The sequence below is a fragment of the Terrapene carolina genome, unplaced genomic scaffold, assembly GCF_002925995.2.
Source record: "Terrapene carolina triunguis isolate 2854851 unplaced genomic scaffold, T_m_triunguis-2.0 Scaffold26, whole genome shotgun sequence".
Taxonomy (NCBI): domain Eukaryota; kingdom Metazoa; phylum Chordata; order Testudines; family Emydidae; genus Terrapene; species Terrapene triunguis.
Genome location: NW_020664377.1, coordinates 4,832,379 through 4,849,159, shown reverse-complemented (window position 1 = coordinate 4,849,159; position 16,781 = coordinate 4,832,379). Strand labels below are relative to the sequence as shown.

Here is a 16,781-nt window from a genome sequence, read left to right as displayed (position 1 = left end):
TTTTTTTTTTTTTTTTTTTTTTTTTTTTTTTTGGGAGTCTCCATGTCTTGCCTGTGTTGCAAGATGTCAAAAAAAGATAAAAGGTATTAAAAGAGTGAAAGAGCTGGGGACACACATCAGTGATGGCACTCTGGATTGTTTCTTCTTTTAAAAAAAAACTCTTATTTTATCAAGTGCAAACACAGGTTTTACGGGCCTCTCCCCTGGTGTTGAGAACAGGCTGCATAGAAGGGAGAAATCAAATAAACGAGGAAAGAGCAAATGTTAGGAGAGCCAAAAGGATTATAGGTGGTTAGGGACTGTTAAAATCATGAAATCTTACATAATTGAGAATAAAGTTCTACATCAGGGTGACCAACCTGTGGCTCCGGAGCCACATGCGGCTTTTCAGAAATTAATATGTGGCTCCTTGTATAGGCACCGACTCCGGGGCTGGAGCTACAGGCGCCAACTTTCCAGTGTGCAGGGGGGTGCTCACTGCTCAACCCCGACTCTGCCACAGGCCCTGCCCCCATTCCCGCCCCCTCCCCTGAGCTACTGTGCCCTCGCTCCTTCCCCGCCCCCTCCCCTGAGCCTCCTGCAGGCCACAAAACAGCTGATCAGGAGGTGTGGGGAGGGAGAGGGAGGCACTGGTCGGTGGGGCTGCTGGTGGGTGGGAGGCACTGTGAGCGGATGCGGGGCTGCTGACTTATTACTGTGGCTCTTTGGCAACGTACATAGGTAAATTCTGGCTCCTTCTCAGGCTCAGGTTGGCCACCCCTGTTCTACATGGTAGCAGTATCGGCATATGGTTACATAGGCTGACATTACCCCATAATTGCTGCCCCATTGCTTATGGTTTCTTGTGTGTGTCTCATCTCTAGATTGTGTGCTCTTCGGGAACTGTCTTACTATGGGTTTGCACAGCACCTACTAGAAATGGATCTTAGCACTGGAAGGCCACCTCGGTTATCTCAATAGTATCTAATAAATGTGTGAATATAATATTAGCCACATTGTTATTAAGCTAGCCTTGATCTTGCCCCTAAATTTGTGTGCCTGCAGTTCTTGGAAGTTAGTTTTGAAAGTTTGGCCCATAAAGGTAATACAAAGGATTACATCTGCGGAGGGAGAGCTATGCTTTTGTATTACTCATGTCAGAAACATTTACATTTATAAATGCAGTATTTTTGTGCAACTATACAGCGCAGGCAGCACAATGAAATCAGATTTCTCTGTGGAAGGGCTGGGAGTACTTTTATCAGGCGTATAGCCGGCTCCTGCACCAACAACTCCTGCATAGGGGCTGGTGCAGCCATCCATTCCCTTATTCCTCAATTGAGCTAAGACAGAGCTATCAAAATAAACTTTTGTCCCGCCCAAGTTGTCTAGTAACATTTTGTGAAGTGCTCATATAGCATGGTGATGAAAGTGATACTGAAACCTGAACAGAATGAGTCTGGTAAGCCCCACATTAGGCCTAATATTTCCTCCGGTTTAGCCCAGTTTATGTAATTTTGAATGTGGGCAGTCAACTATAAAGCAGTGGCTCTCAAACTAGGGCCGCCGCTTGTTCAGGGAAAGCCCCTGGCGGGCCAGGCCGGTTTGTTTACCTGCCGTGTCCGCAGGTTCGGCCGATCGCGGCTCCTACTGGCCGCGGTTCGCCGCTCCAGGCCAATTGGGGCTGCGGAAAGCAGCACGGGCCGAGGGACTTGCTGGCTGCAACCCGCATTGGCCTGGAGCGGTGAACTGCAGCCAGTGGGAGCTGCCATCGGCCGAACCTGTGGACGCGACAGGTAAACAAACTGGCCCGGCCTGCCAGGGGCTTTCCCTGAACAAGCGGTAGCCCTAGTTTGAGAACCACTGCTATAAAGGATTTAGGGCTTGAACCTGTGAAGACTAGCATATGTGGCTACCCACTTGGCTACATTTTGCAGGGTCAGACCTTATCTACGCACACTTGCATCAATTTAAAGGTGTATTTTTAACCCAATTTAGTTCGATCCATGCACGTTTCTTTGTAGACGTGCTTATTTAATTTTGAGTGTATATTTTATCTTAATCCTGAAAAAAAGAGATTTAAGCTAAACCCATATATGCTTAAACTGAAATAAAATGTTTAAACTAATTTACGTGTCTAAAATAGCTTTAGTTAAACTGGTGCAAGTTTGTTTTTTCTTCCCACTTTCCTCTTCTGATCTCTTATGTAAAGTGCTTTGAAACTCCTGATGAGAAGTGTTATGGAAAATATAAGTACAGTAGTATTATCTTTAAGCCAGTAGGTTGGACTTCAAGGAGCAGGAATTGAGAAAAAGAGCTGCGGGGGTTTTGGCAGCATCTCTGTGGAGTTTCCTCTCTCTGCATAAGAAACAAAATATCCATGGAATATTTTGAAGGGACTTTCCCCAAAATGTACAGACATTCTCCTGGTTTCAGAGGGGAAAAAAGAATGTTTCATACAAGAGGAGCTGCAGTGAAGGAGGTCCTGAGCCTCTGCATGAGGGGCTGAGAGGAGGAGGAGGGTGTTGAACATATTTGGCCCAACATCTCTGGTCTGTGTGATCTTTGCCTCTTGCTGCACATCATTTTGTGCCACATTTACCCTACTAATGAGCTTGTGATACCCTGGGTTTATTTTAGCTGTAATAATGAACTAATAATTTTACCAAACCCTGAGTGTTCAAAAATTGTGAGATTTAAAAAAGAATGTATCCTTGGATTTTGATTTGTCTTCTAATCTTTGAACAATGCAGGAACATTCAGCTAACGTTTTCAAGCTTTTTTCTGCAACCAAGAGGGCAAGAAACCTCTGTTTTAAAAAACAAACAAACAAAAAGCTGGGGTCTGTAAGTACATGATTTCAGGAGCTGGGGCTTCAAGGAAAACAGCAAATATGAAACCTGGCAACACAAACTTGAGCTTAATAGTAAACCCCATGAAACTGTCTTGGTTGTGGGCACTTTTTAAGGAGGGGTGGTTAGCAGCAAGTTTCAATGTGAATAATTATTAACATTCGCTACATTCATCCAGTACTTTTTGCAAAGGCAGGTCTGGACGGTCAATGATCTCGGGATCTGATCCTGCAAACACTGGGCATACAGCACTTGCTGCTACCCGGGCTGAGCTAGCAGTACTGTAGTTGGTAGGAAGGCTACGGGCTGGGCCCTAGCGGAGGCACCACGGAGCAGGCAGAGGACGAAGCCCGGCAGCCCCAGCGCCGGCCGAGCAGCAGACACCGCAGCAGCGGGCAGGGACCTCCCGCCTCTAGCCGGCGCTGTGCGGCTGCAAGGCCCGGCCTGCCGCGTCCCGGGGCTCGCTGCTGCACCAGCCAGGCGCCCGGGCCCCTGCGGCGAGTCCAGCCCGCGCCTCCCCGACCCGCTCCCCTGAGCCCGGCCATGCTGGCGGCGCGGCTGCTGCGGGCGGCCCCGAGCGGGCTAGCCTCCCTCCACAGCTCCGCCCGCCGCCTGCGCGGGGCCCGCGTGGCCGTGGTGAGTACAGCCCGGCCCGGGGGGCTCAGGCAGCGCTGCGCCCCGTAGCAGGGCTTAGCGCCACTTGCAAACAGGCGGCCCTGGGCTCCAGGCTGGGGACCGCAGCCCATGCTGGGGGGAGGCGTTTTCCACGTGGGGAGCTCCAGAGAACTGCGCAGAGCCCCCCCGGGCGGGTTATAACTCCAAAGTGAAACTCTCTCACTGCCTGCTTCTGTACCTGGGTCCTCTGCTTGGCCTGGGCTGTGGCGTGTGCTGAGCGCGGGGTTAGTTGCCTCCTTATCCTTAGATCTTGCTCTGCAGCTGGTGACCCAGCTGGAATCTTTGAGATGAGTGGAGTTTATCTGGTTTTTAAGCCAGTGGAAAGGGTAATGCTAGTTGAAGGAGACTGGCCACCCACCAAACACAGTCCTGGAGCTGAAGTGTTCTGCCGCTCCCCTGTTAGGATACCCACTCCAGGTACTGCTGTATCAACACAGGGCTTAATGTTTAAGAATATAATAACGGCCATACTGGGGCAGACCAATGGTCCATTCAACCCAGCAGCCTGTCTTCTGGCCCAGGCCAGGTGCTTCAGAGGGAATGAACAAAGCTGGGCAATTTTAAGTGATCCATCCCGTCATCCAGGCCCAGCTTCTGGTAGTTGGAAGTTTAGGGGCCTCAAGAGCATGGGGTTGCATCCTTGACCATCTTGGCTAGTAGCCATTGATGGACCTATCCTCCATGAATACAGTAGATCTAATTCTTTTTTAAATTCAGTTATACTTTTAGCCTTCACAGCATTCTGGGCAATGATTTGCACAGGTTGACTGTTTGTTGTGTTAAAAAGAACTTCCTTGTGTTTGTTTTTAAACTGCTTCCTATTAATTTAATTGGGTCCCTAGTTCTTGTGTTATGTGAAGGAGTAAGTAATACTTTTCTATTCACCTTTTCCACACCATTCATTTTATAGACCTCTATCATATCCCTCATTAGTCATCTCTTTTCTAAGCTGAACAGTTCCACTCTTTTTAATCTCTCCTCATATGGAAGCTGTTGCATACCCCTAGTCATCTTTGTTGCCCTTCTCTGCACCTTTTCCAATTCTAATACATCTTTTTTGAGATTGTGTTACCATAATTGCATGCAGTATTCAGGGTGTGAGCATACCATGGATTTATATAGTGGCTATATGATATTTTCTGTTTTTTTGTCTACACCTTTCCTAGTGATATCTAATATTGTTAACTTATTTAACTGCCGCTGCACATTGAGTGAAAATTTTCAGAGAACTAGCCATGATGAGTCTAAGATCTCTTTCTTGAGTGGTAACAGCTAATTTAGACCCCATTGTTCTGTATGTATAGTTGTGATTATTTTTCCCAGTATGTGTTACTTAGCACTTTTCGACACTGAATTTCATCTGCTATTTTGTTGCCTGGTCGCCCAGTTTTGTCAGATCCCTTTGTAATCTTAGCAGTCAGCTTTGAACTTGCCCAAGAATCTTGGGCCAAGATAGTTAATTTTGTATCATCTCCACATTTTGCCACCACACTGTTCGCTGCCCTTTTCTTAGATCATTTATGAATATATTGAACTGCACTGGTCACAGTACAGATTCTGGGGGTCCCTTCTAGTTCCCTCTCTCCATTGTGAAAACCAACCATTTATTCCTACACTTTGTTTTCTATCTTTTAGCCAGTTACTGCCATGAGAGGGCCTTCCCTCTTATCCCATGACTGCTTAGTTTGCTTAAGAGCCTTTGGTGATGACCTTGTCAAAGGCTTTCTGAAAGTTTACTCCCCATATTGATTGGATCTCCTTTGTCCATATGCTTATTGACACCCTCAAAAAATTCTAATAGATTGGTGATGCATGACTTCTTTTTACAAAAGACACTTCCCCAACATATTGTGTTTATCCATGTGTCTGATAATTCTGTTCTTTATTGTAGTTTCAAGCAATTTGCCTGGTACTGAAGTTAGGTTTACCAGCCTCTAATTGCCAGGATTACCTCTGGAGCCTTTTTTAAAAATGGGCATTACATTAGCTACCCTCCAGTCATCTTGTACAGCTTGAAGCTATAGATTACATACCACAGTTAGTAGTTCTGCAATTTCATATCTGAGTTTCTACAGAACTCTTGGTTGACTACCATCTGGTCCCAGTGACTTATTACTGTTTAATTTATCGGTTTGTTCCAAAATCTCCTGTATTGACTTCTCAGATCCATCACCTGAAAAGAATGGATGGGTGTGGAGATCTCCCTCACATCTTCTGCAGTGAAGACGGATGCAGAGAATTCATTTAGCTTCTCTGCAATGGCCTTGTGTTCCTAGAGTGCTCCTTTAGCACCCCGATTGTCCAGTGGCCCCACTGACTTTTGTCAGGCTTCCTGTGTCTGATGTACATAACCATTTTTTGGCTGTTCGTTTTTGTGTCTTTAGCTAGTTGTTCTTCAAATTCTTTCCTGGCCTGCCTAATTATACTTTTGCACTTGACTTGACAGTTTAGAGACAAGCGGAAGAGAGTCTCCTGAGAGAGGATGTGTGGGCTATTAAACGGATACCAACAGTTAGTTAATATATATATGTCACTTTACAGTACTCTCTGCCTGAGCTGAAACTTTATTTTATTTAATCTGGTCCATGACATAGTTTGACTTTATGTACACACACTTCAGACCAAGCTGTACAGTGCATTCACTCCTGCAGTCTAATTTCATAGGGCCTAAGGAAAGATAAATTAGTGGAGGTGGTAAAGACTCTAATGAAGTGAATAAGGTCAAAAGCTATTTGGTACTTAATAGTTGAAAGGAAGCCATGATAAATAAGGTTAAAACTGGAGAACATCTAGGAGCTAGCTATCTAAATATTAACAGGGTTGAAATGATGTCTGTAGCAGAAATAATAATCAGAAAAGCAGAGTACAAAGGAACTGGGAATTAAAATAGGCTGGAATTCAGTCCCAAATGGGAAAATCACCAGTGGTAAGTATTTAAGATACAGTTAGGAAAGCTATGGGCAAAATGCATTCCAATAATACCTTAAATGCTAAGTGGGCAACCAAAAGCAGTGTGCTGGTGTGGGGAAATACAGACCCGCATAAAAGGGAACCAGAGGGCATTAAAATTACAAAAGAAACTGGGAAAGAGGAAACTTGACAGGTTGTAAAAATAAAATCTAAAGAGGTAAATTGCACAGAGCATCTTAAATAACAAGAAGCTTTAAATATATATAAAATATGCATGCAATGGATAACTGATAATGCACCCACTAAGCTGCTTAAAAATGAGGGGAGAGCTTGGGTTAAGAAAGTAGAGTTGTTAAAGGGACACTGCCAATTGGAAACCTAGTCACTGTTTAAAGCACGAATTTAAAATAGTTTCAGGAAGTACAAATGCCCTGGGAATTTTTTGTGTCTTTACAGTCACAATTTCCCTATTTTTAAAATCTCTCTCTCTCTTTTTTTGTTGCTGTCTAAAAGAACCACACAAACAAGGAAAACTGACTATACGCCCAGTGTGTCAAATGCACAAAGTAAACAAACTGCAGAAATTGGGGAACATTATTTTCTCTAATCTCCTTAAGTTCCACTGTTCTTCAGTAATAGCCAGGCTAGATTCAGACATGGGAGGACACACTTAGCTAACAGTTTGGGGTTATTTGAAAGCACTGTTCCCATGGCTAATAAGGGAAATTCAGTTGAGCTATTTAGTGTACTTAGATTTTAAAAAATGACTTAGCCATTAATCTCTGATATGGATCCTAAGAATAAGAGTAATGTAACAGGTAAAATAGAGTGTCATAAATTCTGACTTTTGAGGTGCGCTTTTTAACTCCCTTCTGTTTGAATGAAAAGTTTATGTATGCATCAAGGTCTGAATATATTCCATTATATGTAAGATCACCCTCTTTACATATCTTAGGAGCATGAAAGCTCATAATATTATTTTTAGCCACTTTTGTGACTGCCATCACATTTTAAAACAATGTGTCAGTTTTTCAAGTCTGAGAAAAATGCAAAATACTTTTTGCTTTTCAAATCAGTAGTAACTGCTGAGCCATTTGCCTGAATCCAACAAATTCTTGGACTGCATTGCAGACAACTTTTTAATTCAGAAGGTTGAAAAAGCTACTAGGGGGGAAGCTGTTCTAGACTTGATTTTAACAAATAGGGAGGAACTCGTTGAGAATTTGAAAGTAGAAGGCAGCTTGGGTGAAAGTGATCATGAAATCATAGAGTTTGCAATTCTAAGGAAGGGTAGAAGGGAGAACAGCAAAATAGAGACAATGGATTTCAGGAAGGCGGATTTTGGTAAGCTCAGAGAGCTGATAGGTAAGGTCCCATGGGAATCAAGACTGAGGGGAAAAACAACTGAGGAGAGTTGGCAGTTTTTCAAAGGGACACTATTAAGGGCCCAAAAGCAAGCTATTCCGCTGGTTAGGAAAGATAGAAAATGTGGCAAAAGACCACCTTGGCTTAACCACGAGATCTTGCATGATCTAAAAAATAAAAAGGAGTCATATAAAAAATGGAAACTAGGACAGATTACAAAGGATGAATATAGGCAAACAACACAGGAATGCAGGGGCAAGATTAGAAAGGCAAAGGCACAAAATGAGCTCAAACTAGCTACGGGAATAAAGGGAAACAAGACGACTTTTTATCAATACATTAGAAGCAAGAGGAAGACCAAAGACAGGGTAGGCCCACTGCTTAGTGAAGAGGGAGAAACAGTAACAGGAATCTTGGAAATGGCAGAGATGCTTAATGACTTCTTTGTTTCGGTCTTCACCGAGAAATCTGAAGGAATGCCTAACATAGTGAATGCTAATGGGAAGGGGGTAGGTTTAGCAGATAAAATAAAAAAAGAACAAGTTAAAAATCACTTAGAAAAGTTAGATGCCTGCAAGTCACCGGGGCCTGATGAAATGCATCCTAGAATACTCAAGGAGTTAATAGAGAAGGTATCTGAGCCTCTAGCTATTATCTTTGGAAAATCATAGGAGACGGGAGAGATTCCAGAAGACTGGAAAAGGGCAAATATAGTGCCCATCTATAAAAAGGGAAATAAAAACAACCCAGGAAACTACAGACCAGTTAGTTTAACTTCTGTGCCAGGGAAGATAATGGAGCAAGTAATTAAGGAAATCATCTGCAAACACTTGGAAAGTGGTAAAGTGATAGGGAACAGCCAGCATGGATTTGTAAAGAACAAATCATGTCAAACCAATCTGATAGCTTTCTTCGATAGGATAACAAGTCTTGTGGATAAGGGAGAAGCTGTGGATGTGGTATACCTAGACTTTAGTAAGGCATTTGATACGGTCTCGCATGATATTCTTATCGACAAACTAGGCAAATACAATTTAGATGGGGCTACTATAAGGTGGGTGCATAACTGGCTGGATAACCGTACTCAGAGAGTTGTTATTAATGGTTCCCAATCCTGCTGGAAAGGCATAACGAGTGGGGTTCCGCAGGGGTCTGTTTTGGGACCGGCTCTGTTCAATATCTTCACTAACGACTTAGATATTGGCATAGAAAGTACGATTATTAAGTTTGCGGATGATTCCAAACTGGGAGGGATTGCAACTGCTTTGGAGGACAGGGTCATAATTCAAAATGATCTGGACAAATTGGAGAAATGGTCTGAATTAAACAGGATGAAGTTTAACAAAGACAAATGCAAAGTGCTCCACTTAGGAAGAAAAAATCAGTTTCACACATACAGAATGGGAAGAGACTGTCTAGGAAGGAGTACGGCAGAAAGGGATCTAGGCGTTATAGTGGACCACAAGCTAAATATGAGTCAACAGTGTGATGCTGTTGCAAAAAAAGCAAACATAATTCTGGGATGTATTAACAGGTATGTTGTGAGCAAGACACGAGAAGTCATTCTTCCGCTCTACTCTGCTCTGGTTAGGCCTCAGCTGGAGTATTGTGTCCAGTTCTGGGCACCGCATTTCAAGAAAGATGTGGAGAAATTGGAAAGGGTCCAGAGAAGAGCAACAAGAATGATTAAAGGTCTTGAGAACATGACCTATGAAGGAAGGCTGAAAGAATTGGGTTTGTTTAGTTTGGAAAAGAGAAGACTGAGAGGGGACATGATAGCAGTTTTCAGGTATCTAAAAGGGTGTCATAAGGAGGAGGGAGAAAACTTGTTCACCTTAGCCTCTGAGGATAGAACAAGAAGCAATGGGCTTAAACTGCAGCAAGGGAGGTCTAGGTTGGACATTAGGAAAAAGTTCCTAACTGTCAGAGTGGTTAAACACTGGAATAAATTGCCTAGGGAGGTTGTGGAATCTCCATCTCTGGAGATATTTAAGAGTAGGTTAGATAAATGTCTATCAGGGATGGTCCAGACAGTATTTGGTCCTGCCATGCGAGCAGGGGACTGGACTCGATGACCTCTCGAGGTCCCTTCCAGTCCTAGAATCTATGAATCTATGGAACAAGCTACTATAAATAGGACATCCCAGTTCTTGTGTAACCCATCAGTACTGAGGCCACTATCTGTTTTGTTTGATAAGGGTGCAGCTGCAATTGCTTTATCCCCAAATGCTTGTGCAAGACCCTTAAAGACAGTCTGGAAAATACATATTTTGTCTGAAATATTGTGTTGATTTTCTCTTTGCAGGTCTTGTCTGGATGTGGTGTGTATGATGGTACAGAAATCCATGAGGCCTCAGCGTAAGCAGCTTTGCATTATTGCAGAGTCCAGAACTGTATTCTTCACATGATTAGAGCATTTTATTCTATTTAATTAATTTGCAGTTTCCCAGGGTTGTCGGTACTACCCTGGAAGAGCCTGGATGGTGTGTGGTTTTCTCCCAGGGTTGGTTCTTTCCATACCCCATGAAAATCCACCATTTTGTCTCAGCTTTATGGTCCTCCGTAAATTCTCATATTGCATGCTTCCAGCTGAGGAGGAGTGGGCAGACTCCATCACCACCGCTCTGGCTTAGCGTGTGATGAGCTATTGGTAGACAATCCTCTCCCAAGAGCTAGCTGCTGCTCTAGCATTTCCAGCTCAGGAAGCATGACCATAGACTTCACTTGTTTCCTAATCACCTCCCTGGGCCAAGTTCCAGTGCCAGGATTGTTAATGTTCAGATTGAGTTTGACCTATCGCACTGTATACCAGATAATGGGACATTGATCTTAATATCCTTTCGTGAGACTTTTGGACTCTTCTTACAGTTCTGAAGGAAGACTGTACTGGTTTCTGTAACAGGAGTAGATAACACAGCAATCAAAGGGGTTTAAGTAACATCTGCAGCTCATCTAGTCTTCCATCTCACTTTCCCCCCTTGACAGACTATAATAAATGCCCTATAGAGTGGTGCTGAAGCTTTTCCTGTCGCACCCCTCCCCTTACCAGTAATGGACTCTGTCTATGCCTCCCCCCCCCCATTACTGCACAGTTGGCTCAGCAGAGGAACACGTGTGCTGAAGGCGGAGGTGGGGGCAGAACTGGGAATGGGGGAGGAGCTGTGGCTAGAGCCGGAGCTGGGCTAGATAGTGCTCCCTCCCACTCCCCGTGGGCATTGGCCCAGGTCCTGCTGCATGCATCCCCCTGAATGTTCCTCCACACCCCCTTGGGGGGGCGCACCCCATAGTTTGGGGAGCACTATCCTATACATTCTCTAAAAACTGACACTTTGTGGTCATTTTGTATGCTACTTTGTCAGTACTGTTTTCCAAAACACGTAATATATTTCTGGTAGGACACAGATCCAGATAAAAACCTGCTGTAATTGGTTCCTTAAAGACTCCCTCTCTTCTAAGGCTTTCATCATATTTTTACCTATTTTGTAGCATTTTGGTTCACCTGAGTCGTGGGGGAGCTGAAGTTCAGATGTATGCCCCAGATATTCCTCAGATGCATGTTATTGACCACAGCAAAGGACAACCAGCTGAGGCTGAATCAAGGTAAGAGCTACATTTAATTTGCACAAGATGACTCCAGCTTCTTGAGCTTGTGCCACAGGGATGTGCTGCAGAAGTTATGCCCTATGTTAAATATTTACTAGCAGCAATTTTCCCGAAGTATTTAACTTTATGCCAACTAATAATTTTGTATGTGAGAAAAACTTAGATTCTTTGTCTTGTGGCTGACACCTAAAACCTTATCCCACTCCTTGCTCATGGGTACTGTATATTCCAGTTCTATTTCAGAAGCAGCTTTAGCTGTAGTTATTCAGGGTCATTATTTTTGACTCTTCAAAAATAACACCCTTCTCTTACACAGTTTCACCACACTTGTGCATGCACTGGCTTCATTACTCTTATTGCTTCATTTCTTGTTCTTCAAGAAACGTTTTAGTGGAATCAGCAAGGATTGCTCGTGGTAAAATCACAGACCTGGCTAAACTTAGTACAAAGGACCATGATGCTGTGATATTCCCTGGTGGATTCGGAGCTGCTAAAAACCTGTGAGTGCCAAGCTAAGTAAAGTGATACAGAAATCCTTTATTCATAATTCAGACAGTGGCCTTTTTACAAAGTGTTAGTTTACATAGTATACCCCAGTGGTTCTCAACAAGGGGTATGCGGAGGTCTTCCAGGGGGTACATCAACTAATCTAGAAATTTGCCTAGTTTTACAACAGGCTACGTAAAAAGCACTAGTGAAGTTGGTACAAACTAAAATTTCATACAGACAATGACTTATTTATACTGATTTATATACTATACACTGAAATGAAAGTACAATATTTATATTCCAATTGATTCATGTTATAATTAGTGCTGTCGATTAATCGCAGATAACTCACGCGATTAACTCAAAATTAATCGCAATTAACAAAATTAATCACGATTAATCGCAGTTTTAATCACACTGTTAAATTTCAATTGGTATTCTATTTATTAAATATTTTGGATGTTTATGTACTGTGACAAAGTTCCTCCTCTACCTTGGTGGGTCCTGCGCTTATTGGCGGATTTGCTCGCTTCACAGATTCACCCTGTGGGTCAGGAAACAGGCCAGAGACCTTCCCCTCTGGTAGAAGCTATAGTCCAGGTCAATTCCTCCTGTGTTTGATCAGGAGTTGGGAGGTATGGGGGGAACCCGGGCCTGCCCTCTACTCCGGGTTCCAGCCCAGGGCCCTGTGGACTGCAGCTGTTTAGAGTGCCTCCTGGTACAGTTGCACGACACCTACAACGCCCTGGGCTACTTCCCCATGGCCTCCTCCCAACACCTTCTTTGTCCTCACCACCAGACCTTCCTCCTGATGTCTGATAACGCTTGTACTTCTCCGTCCTCCAGCAGTACGCCTACTCACTCTCAGCTTCTTGCACACCTCTTGCTCCCAGTTCCTCACACCCACTTCCTCTCCTCTGGTTCCTCCTGGTTTGACTGGAGTGAGCCCTTTTATAGCATCAGAGGGGCCTTAATTAGAGTCAGGTGCTTAACTGCCTCACTTGACTCTTAGCAGGTTAATTGGAGTCAGGTGGTCTATTAGCCTGGAGCAGCCCCTGCTCTGGTCACTTAGGGAACAGAAAACTACTTATCCAGTGGCCAGTATATCTCCCTTCTGCTACTCTGCTGTTCCCAACTGGTCTGGGTCTATCACAGTACATTTTCATATATATTGTATTCTATGTTGTAAATGAAATCAAAGTGTATATTATTTTTATTACAGATATTTGCACTGTGAAAATGATAAACAAGAGAAATAATATTTTTCAATTCACCTCGTACAAGTACTGTAGTGCAATCTCTTTGTCGTGAAAGTGCAATTTAGAAATGTCAATTTTCTTGTTATATAACTGCACTCAAAAACAAAACAATGTAAACTTCAGAGCCTACAAGTCCACTCAGTCCTACTTCTTGTTCAGCCAATCGCTAAGACAAACAAGTTTGTTTACATTTACAGGAGATAATATATGGAGATATCCGATCCGATCCCCTAGAACTGGAAGGGACCCTGAAAGGTCATCGAGTCCAGCCCCCTGCCTTCACTAGCAGGACCAAGTACTGATTTTTGCCTCAGATCCCTAAGTGGCCCCCTCAAGGATTGAACTCACAACCCTGGGTTTAGCAGGCTAATGCTCAAACCACTGAGCTATCCCTCCCCCAATGCTGCCTGCTTCTTATTTACAGTGTCACCAGAAAGTGAGAACAGGTGTTTACATGGCACTTTTGTAGCTGCCATTGCAAGGTATTTACGTGACAGATATGCTAAACATTCGTATACCCCTTCATGATTTGGCCACCTTTCCAGAGGACATGCTTCCATGCTGCTGAAGCTCGTTAAAAAAATGTGTTAATTAAATTTGTAACTGAACTCCTTGGGGGAACATTGTATGTCCCCTGCTCTGTTTTACCCGCCTTCTGCCATATATTTCATGTTATAGCAGTCTCGGATAATGACCCAGCACATGTTGTTCATTTTAAGAACACTTTCAATGCAGATTTTACAAAACGCAAAGAAGGTACCAATGTGAGATTTCTAAAGATAGCTATAGCACTTGACCCAAGGTTTAAGAATCTGAAGTGCTTTCCAAGATCTGAGAGGGACAAAGTGTGGAGCATGCTTTCAGAAGTCTTAAAAGAGCAACACTCCGATGCGGAAACTACAGAACCCAAACCACCAAAAAAGAAAATCAACCTGCTGCTGGTGCTATCTGACTCAGATAATGAAAATGAACATGCATCGGTCCGCACTGCTTTGGATTGTTATCGAGCAGAAATCGTGATCAGCATGGACGCATGTCCTCTGGAATGGTGATTGAAGCACGAAGAAACATATGAATCTTTAACGCATCTGGCACATAAATATCTTGCGATGCCAGCTACAACAGTGCCATTTGAACGCCTGTTCTCATTTTCAGGTGATATTGTAAACAAGAAGTCGGCAACATTGTCTTCTGCACATGTAAACAAACTTGTTTGTCTGAACAATTGGCTGAACGAGAAGTAGGACTGAGTGGACTTGCAGGCTCTAAAATTTTACATTGTTTTATTTTTGAATGCAGTTTTTTTTGTACATAATTCTACATTTGTAAGTTCAACTTTCATGATAAAGAGATTGCACTACAGTATTAGTATTAGGTGAATTGAAAAATACTATATTTTGTTTTTACAGTGCAAATATTTGTAATCAAAAATACTAATATAAAGTGAGCACTGTACACTTTGTACTCTGTGTTGTAATTGAAATCAATATATTTGAAAATGTAGAAAACATCCAAAAATATTTAAATACATGGTAATCTATTATTGTTTAACAGTGCGATTAATCCCGATTAATTTTTTAATCACTTGACAGCCCTAGTCATAATTATATGGTAAAAAGGAGAAAGTAAGCAATTTGTCAGTAGTAGTGTGCTGCGACATTTTTGTATTTTTATATCTGATTTTGTAAGCAAGTAGTTTTTAAGTGAGGAGAAACTTGAAGGTACGCAAGACAAATCGGACTCCTGTAAGAGGTACAGTAGTTGGGAAAGGTTGAGAGCCTTTGGAGTTAAGGAAGGCTTCTTTCAAATTGTTTGGGGATTCCCATGGGATAACATTTTCAGTGCTGCACATGGATGGGTGGGCGGGGGTTTCCCTACGAGATTCTTATTATTGTTCGAGTGGCATTTTGTAATCTGCAAATTCCACACTGAAAAATTTCCCACCAAAACTAGGCAGCAGTTCTCGTGCTTACACACCACATTAAAAAAAACCCTTTCCTTTCTCTGTGATGGTGATTTTTGGGGCATGATGGAGGGACGTGAAGATTATAAAACTTTTAATTTTAGATCATCTCCAGTATCTTGCTCTTATTTCTTTCTGCCTGAGTCTATATAGAAAGTGTTGGGATAGTATTAAACTAATCACTAAATAATTTCCTTTCAAAAAGTTCATGGATTAGCCTAGTGAAACTCCTTTTTTTTTTTTTTTTTTAACCATCTGTCTTGGATGGTTTAGTCGTAACAAATCCTGCATCATGGCAGAGGGTTAGACTAGATGACCCTTGTGTGGTCCCTTCTAACCCTGTGGTTCTGTGATTCTATGAAATGGCTTCTTCTAGGATGTTCCTTGATGTGTCGTCATAAGAAATTATTTTTTCTGTTCTGGTAATGATCTGAAAATCTGGTAGCATTGCTGTACTGTTTCTGCAAAATGTTAGAAGCCTGATTTGGTAACGCTTAGTACTTACATTTGTGGTTTATGATTTGTTACTTGACACGGTGAAGAGTTCGTATCCACTTTCCATTTTTGACGTCCATTGAGAGCTGCTCTGAGCGTGCACGTATAAAGTCATAGCATTATATTGAGGTGTTAATGAAAGCGTCTTGTTGTGGCAGTTCCACCTTTGCTGTGGATGGGAAGGATTGCAAAGTGAATGGAGAGGTTGAACGTGTCCTGAAGGAGTTCCACAAAGCTGGGAAACCCATTGGGTATGTACATTCTAGGTGCATTGGGTATGGTATATTTAGAGGAGCAATTAAAAGTACTGTTGTGTAGTTGATAATTTATATCAGAGCAGAGATAAAGCAAATTCTAGATAAGTTGGTGGATGTTAGTCTTTGAGCTAGAAAAAATGTATTCAGCCTTGCATTTATTACTGGTTAATTAAAAAAAATAATCTTTTTTCAAGATGGTAGGAAGAAAGAGAAGTCCAGCTAAGAAAATGTTTACCTTGCTTCCCAGGAAAAGCCTGATGATGAAAGAAATTACCTTTTCATGTTTGACATTATGATCTTTAAATACATGTATGCATTTGAATCTTCATAATTATAATTAATCCTTTTAAGTAGTAGTCTCATTGGAGTAACCTTTTCTATTTTTCTTGCAGCCTGTGCTGCATTTCACCAGTGTTGGCAGCAAAAGTACTCTCTGGTGCTGAAGTTACTGTGGGACATGAAGAAGAGGAAGGTGGGAAATGGCCGTATGCCGGAACTGCAGGAGCCATTAAAGCACTGGGAGGAAAACATTGTGTAAAAGAAGTAACTATATCCTTTCCAATTAATAATCAGTGACCACGTGTTGAGGGACACTGCTATTCTTAATGTATAAGTCAGCACAGTTTAGGGTTACCATACGTCCTCTTTTTCCCGGACATGTCCGGCTTTCGGCACTCAAACCCCCGTCCGGGGGGAATTGCCAAAAAGCCGAACATGTCCGGGAAAATGGCGGCTCTGCTCCTCCCCTGACTCTTCGGCTCTGTTTAAGAGCCGAGCTGCCCGAGCGCTATGGGCTTCAGGCAGCCCCCTTGCCTCCGGACCCCAGCCGCTGGGCGGGCACTTCCCTGCCCGGGCTCCGGTGGCGCAGGGTCCGGAGGCACGGGGGCTGCCCGAAGCCGGTAGCGCTTGGGCAACTCGGCTCTTAAACAGAGCC

The 16,781-nt window shown here is 43.0% G+C and overlaps 1 protein-coding gene across 1 annotated transcript; it reads left to right on the top strand.

Annotated features, from left to right (window-relative positions):
• Positions 1-1,432: 1,432 nt before the first annotated feature.
• On the top strand, positions 1,433-16,438 carry GATD3A (glutamine amidotransferase like class 1 domain containing 3A). Its single transcript, XM_029911302.1, has 7 exons — positions 1,433-1,441; positions 3,126-3,467; positions 10,087-10,139; positions 11,268-11,381; positions 11,765-11,884; positions 15,749-15,841; positions 16,240-16,438. The coding sequence occupies exons 1-7, from the start codon at positions 1,433-1,435 to the stop codon at positions 16,421-16,423; spliced, it is 915 nt and encodes a 304-aa protein (XP_029767162.1). The 3' UTR covers positions 16,424-16,438.
• The last annotated feature ends 343 nt before the right edge of the window (positions 16,439-16,781 follow it).

Coding starts and splice junctions, on each gene's coding strand:
- GATD3A (XM_029911302.1), top strand. Junction 11,382..11,764: donor CCAGCTGAGGCTGAATCAAG/GTAAGAGCTACA, acceptor TTGTTCTTCAAG/AAACGTTTTAGTGGAATCAG. Junction 11,885..15,748: donor TTCGGAGCTGCTAAAAACCT/GTGAGTGCCAAG, acceptor TTGTTGTGGCAG/TTCCACCTTTGCTGTGGATG.